Source organism: Bison bison, unplaced genomic scaffold (genome assembly GCF_000754665.1).
Source record: "Bison bison bison isolate TAMUID 2011002044 unplaced genomic scaffold, Bison_UMD1.0 scf7180017858348, whole genome shotgun sequence".
Lineage (NCBI taxonomy): Eukaryota > Metazoa > Chordata > Mammalia > Artiodactyla > Bovidae > Bison > Bison bison.
This window is the reverse complement of record NW_011488921.1, coordinates 8,351-13,167: the sequence shown is the minus strand read 5'-3', so window position 1 is coordinate 13,167 and position 4,817 is coordinate 8,351. Positions and strand designations below refer to the sequence as shown.

The following is a 4,817-nucleotide window of genomic DNA, read 5'->3' as shown; positions in this document are numbered from 1 at the left end:
CACGCAGCCCAGCCGCAGGACTCTGCTCACCGGTTTCATCGTCGCTGTCACCATACAGCACAGATTTCCAAGAGTCACCTGGGGTTTTAAATTTAACCTACGGGGGTAAAAAGGCGGAGACGGTCCGCAGAACCCGCTTTGGTCCCCATCACCAATCACTGGTGAGTAATTAAGCCGTGACGTGACTGTTTCTCCAGCAACTGGGATGGTTATCCCCAGAGGCTGACCAATGACCAGTCACAGAAGACGCACCGCCACCAACCACTCTCTCTCTTTCTGAATGTCGACCCGCCCTATTTTTATACCAGAAGGAAGTGCAGCACTTTAATGATCCGGGGTTAGAGCCTAGCGGTGCTCACGTGATCGAGATCTCACATGACGTAGATCCTCACGTGACCTATCGCTTACGTGAGCAGAAGTAGTTCTGGTCGTCGTCTACCGTCTCGCTATAAGCCGTTTGAGGGAAGAAAGAGGAAAATTATCCGGTATCGTTAGAGGTTGGTGTGTGGGTGGGAACCGGGGACCCGGGGGTGGTGATGATGCAGACCAAAGCGGGGTCCGCGGGCCTCCTCCGCCTTTTTCGTTCCTGCTTTCCCCTCCCCCGCTCCCCCTTCCCCCATCTCAGTGCCGGGAAGCCGCCTTTGCTGCGCCTGGTGGGGAAATGGTGGACGCTCGTGACTGTCTGTGTTTTTGTATATCTGTCTGTCTGGGCGGGTCTCAAAGGACCCTTAAGAGAAACCGTAAGCTGAAAAACATTGGAAAACCACGTCCCCGGATTAGGAAAAACAGATCTTGAGTCCAGTGGTCTGAATGCTAGTCCACCCATTCAGGCACCCAGTTTCCAGTGCCTGATTGTCTGTAGGGAGAGGCACCAAGCGAATTTGATCTGTAGAGTCACATCTAGGCAAATACTGCGTGCCTGACCGCGGCGCCCAATGAATGTTTTTACTGAATTAAATATTTAAATAACGTTTATTTTTCCGGCTTTTAACAAGCTACATGTTCAATTTTTGGACTTTGGAAAAATAACGGTATGCTATAAATTGAAAAAAATACACGTAATTCATCACTCGCAGATAACTACTCAGCATTTCGGTCTGTAAAACGTCTGTATATAACACGCACATAAATGCACAAATTCTTAACTCACAAATGGAATCCGGGTTCCTACTTCAGGCAACAGAGTCCTCGTGGCCTTCCCAGGAGACACAGTGATGAAGCAGAACCTCCGTGTCCCCACACGGGATGTTAAGGCCTAGAGGGCTATAGGGACATTAAATGGAATGGGTCGTCCAAGAGTTAAGGCAAGCAAAAAACCAGTGTGTAAATCTGTCACTCAGACCTGAAAATGATCTATAGGAAGACAGCACTGCACATGCATTGTTCCAGGCACATCTTAGGGAGTTAGTGAATGTTGACTTGAATCTTTGGTGTAGTATTAGGGACTAGTACACTTTGTACTTTCTTTCCAAGAGGCCCACTGTTCCCAGACCATGTCAGATAAGCCATACACATACAAAAACAGAAATTTTTAAAAATTAAACTATTTAGAAGTATATAGGGTAAAAAGTGAAATTCCTCTACATTCTTGCTACCCTATAGTGCTCCTTTTCTCAAAATACAACTTAACGTGCTTCCAGAACTTCTCTGCATTTACATACATATAGATGTGCCTGCTTATATTTTAAAATAAGTAGGTTCATACTATACATTATCCCTTCATTTAATTTAATTTGGAAATCTTCCAGGGTCAGGGAAGATTTTTAAAAAAATACAGCTACATGGCTTTCTGTTTTAAGGCTAAAGTATAATTCACTGTCATTCCCCTATTAATGGATAATTAGGTTTCTAATTTTCTGCCATCACTAACAATGCAACAGTGAACATTTGTGAGTATTTCTGTTGACCAGGTTCCTGGAAGGAATTCTAGCATGGTCGAAGGATATGTGAACATATATCTTTCTCACAGTTGTGGTTATAAAACAGTTATGATCTTAGGTCACTTAAGATTATAGTATAAGTAGTTTCTTATGTTATTCGATTTCCAATTTTTAAAGTGGGTAATATTTCATCTTTCTTAGTAAAATATCTTTCAAAAATATTTAGCTCCATAAACCTTTGTCTGAATTTCAGATCTTCTTAGGGCATATAACCAGAAGTTACATGTAGCAAAAGGCATGACATATATCCAAATTGCTTTCCAGAGATACTGCATCAACTTTCACTGCTCTGGGAGTATATTAGTTTGGGAACCCTGAATATCAGTATCAACTTATCCTTCCTATTTTACTTTCACTGTGGTGATGGATGAAAAATGGCAATTAATTGTAGTTTTAACTTGTATTTCTGGTGATTGATGAGGATTGAACATTTCCCAGACTCTTCTGTATCTTCACATCTGTATTTCCCATACATTTAATCTGTTACCAAGTCTCCCAGAGTCCACTGCTTTGAATGCATAGATCATTATCTTGCCTCTCCCCCCTTTTAAAAAGTATCTTGCCTCCCCCCACCTTTTAAAAGTGCCATTGCCTTATATAAATACCTTAACATATCTCTAACAGAGCTCTAGCTGCTCTTGGTAGTGTCACCCCCACCCCCTCTCTTTGAGCGTCACACTGTTGCCATGGTGATCTTTCTGAAAGGTTCTGACTACTTGACTCTCCTCCCCTCACTTTCCTTCTTCTCCTTCCTCCCCTCACTTCTCTCTCCTTAGCTCCCTGCCCGCCTCTCTCCTCCCCTCAGTGCCCCATGTAAAACCCTTAAAAGGCCTCTAGCCTTTGTCTGATAAGACCTCCTGGATGAATACCTTGCCAGCCGTATCTCCTGCCTTGCCTCCTCCTATTTTATGCTCCATCATAATTTTTAGAATTTGTGGATCCCTGAGCCGGTTAGTCCTTTTCACTTAACTATTGTACGCTGATAGAATTGAGCAGTCAGTCCCTGCTTTATAACACCCTTTCACCCTGTCCATAGTTATGTCATAGTAGAGAAATGTTTATTTGCCCATTTTGTCTTCAGTGCAGATGTACAGTGCCTCTGTAGGACCACGAGTCATTTCTGGGCTTATTGATCCTTATATGCCAGAACCTGGTACTGGATCTGGCAACTGAACAACGTAAAATGAAGATGTAAATTCTCTGTAGTGTCTTTTTTCCATTTATCTCTTTGGCCTTAATATTTACTTGATTTTTTTTAATTTGTATGAGTTTTTCAATATAATAAAGATAGTAATGTATTTGTTGTAGTTATCTTGTTTTTTATGTTTAATCTTACTTTTGATGTAATGAAGTTTTCCATTTTTGTATAATCAGATGTAGCTGTCTTTTATGTCTTGATGTCTCTCACTGATTTAGTTGCCATTCATTTTGTGTATCTTTTCATCTTTTGTATATCTTTCCTGACTTTGTGTTTATATATGATGAATGTGGAAAACTTAGAACATACAGAAGTAGCCAAAGAAAACATTCCCTGAAACAAAGTTCCCATAATCTTACCACCCAGAAATAGCCACCATTAATGGTATCCAGCACATAAAATAGGTATCAAATAGTTGTTGAATGAATGAATGAGTTAGAAATTTGGTGAAGTCTTTCTGTTATACAAGTGTCTTAAGAAAAAGCTATCAGTGTAATTTTCTATTAATAGTTTGCTTTTTCTCTCTTAACCATATTATGAACATTTTTCCATGACAGTAGTCTTAATTTTTTTTCAGCTATACCAAAATTACATTGAACCGAACCTGCCAGCAAGAATTCAACAGCCACCATGATGCTGAGCACAGAAGGCAGGGAGGGGTTCGTGGTGAAGGTCAGGGGCCTGCCCTGGTCCTGCTCAGCTGATGAAGTGATGCGCTTCTTCTCCGATTGTAAAATCCAAAATGGCACATCAGGTATTCGTTTCATCTACACCAGAGAAGGCAGACCAAGTGGTGAAGCATTTGTCGAACTTGAGTCTGAAGATGAAGTGAAATTGGCTCTGAAGAAGGACAGAGAAACCATGGGACACAGATATGTTGAAGTATTCAAGTCCAACAGTGTTGAAATGGATTGGGTGTTGAAGCACACAGGTCCGAATAGTCCTGATACTGCCAATGATGGCTTCGTCCGGCTTAGAGGACTCCCATTTGGCTGTAGCAAGGAAGAGATTGTTCAGTTCTTTTCAGGGTTGGAAATTGTGCCAAATGGGATGACACTGCCGGTGGACTTTCAGGGGCGGAGCACAGGGGAGGCCTTTGTGCAATTTGCTTCGCAGGAGATAGCTGAAAAGGCCTTAAAGAAACACAAGGAAAGAATAGGGCACCGGTACATTGAAATCTTCAAGAGTAGCCGAGCTGAAGTCCGAACCCATTATGACCCCCCTCGAAAGCTCATGGCTATGCAGCGGCCAGGTCCCTATGACAGGCCAGGGGCTGGCAGAGGGTATAATAGCATTGGCAGAGGGGCTGGTTTTGAAAGGATGAGGAGGGGTGCCTATGGTGGAGGGTATGGAGGCTATGACGACTATGGTGGCTATAATGATGGATATGGCTTTGGATCTGATAGATTTGGAAGAGACCTGAATTACTGTTTTTCAGGAATGTCTGATCATAGATATGGAGATGGTGGGTCCAGTTTTCAGAGCACCACAGGGCACTGTGTACACATGAGGGGATTACCTTACAGAGCCACTGAGAATGATATTTACAATTTCTTCTCACCTCTTAATCCCATGAGAGTACACATTGAAATTGGACCTGATGGCAGAGTTACTGGTGAGGCAGATGTTGAATTTGCTACTCATGAAGATGCTGTGGCAGCTATGTCAAAAGACAAAGC

General features: G+C 42.4%; 2 protein-coding genes across 2 annotated transcripts in view; one reads left to right on the top strand and one right to left on the bottom strand.

The window, feature by feature from the left end:
- GLA (galactosidase, alpha) overlaps positions 1-155 on the bottom strand; it is a 9,877-nt gene extending 9,722 nt beyond the window's left edge. The window contains 1 exon segment of the mRNA XM_010862936.1: positions 1-155. This exon segment is cut by the window's left edge and continues 16 nt beyond it. Coding sequence (XP_010861238.1) covers positions 1-54 — 54 coding nt within the window. The 5' untranslated portion in view covers positions 55-155.
- Positions 156-368: 213 nt separating this feature from the next.
- On the top strand, positions 369-4,815 carry LOC105005071 (heterogeneous nuclear ribonucleoprotein H2; the record flags this gene model as incomplete). Its single annotated transcript, XM_010862926.1, has 2 exons — positions 369-497; positions 3,716-4,815. A coding segment is annotated over exon 2 (1,047 nt), but the record flags the coding sequence as incomplete, so codon positions are not given.
- Positions 4,816-4,817: the final 2 nt, after the last annotated feature.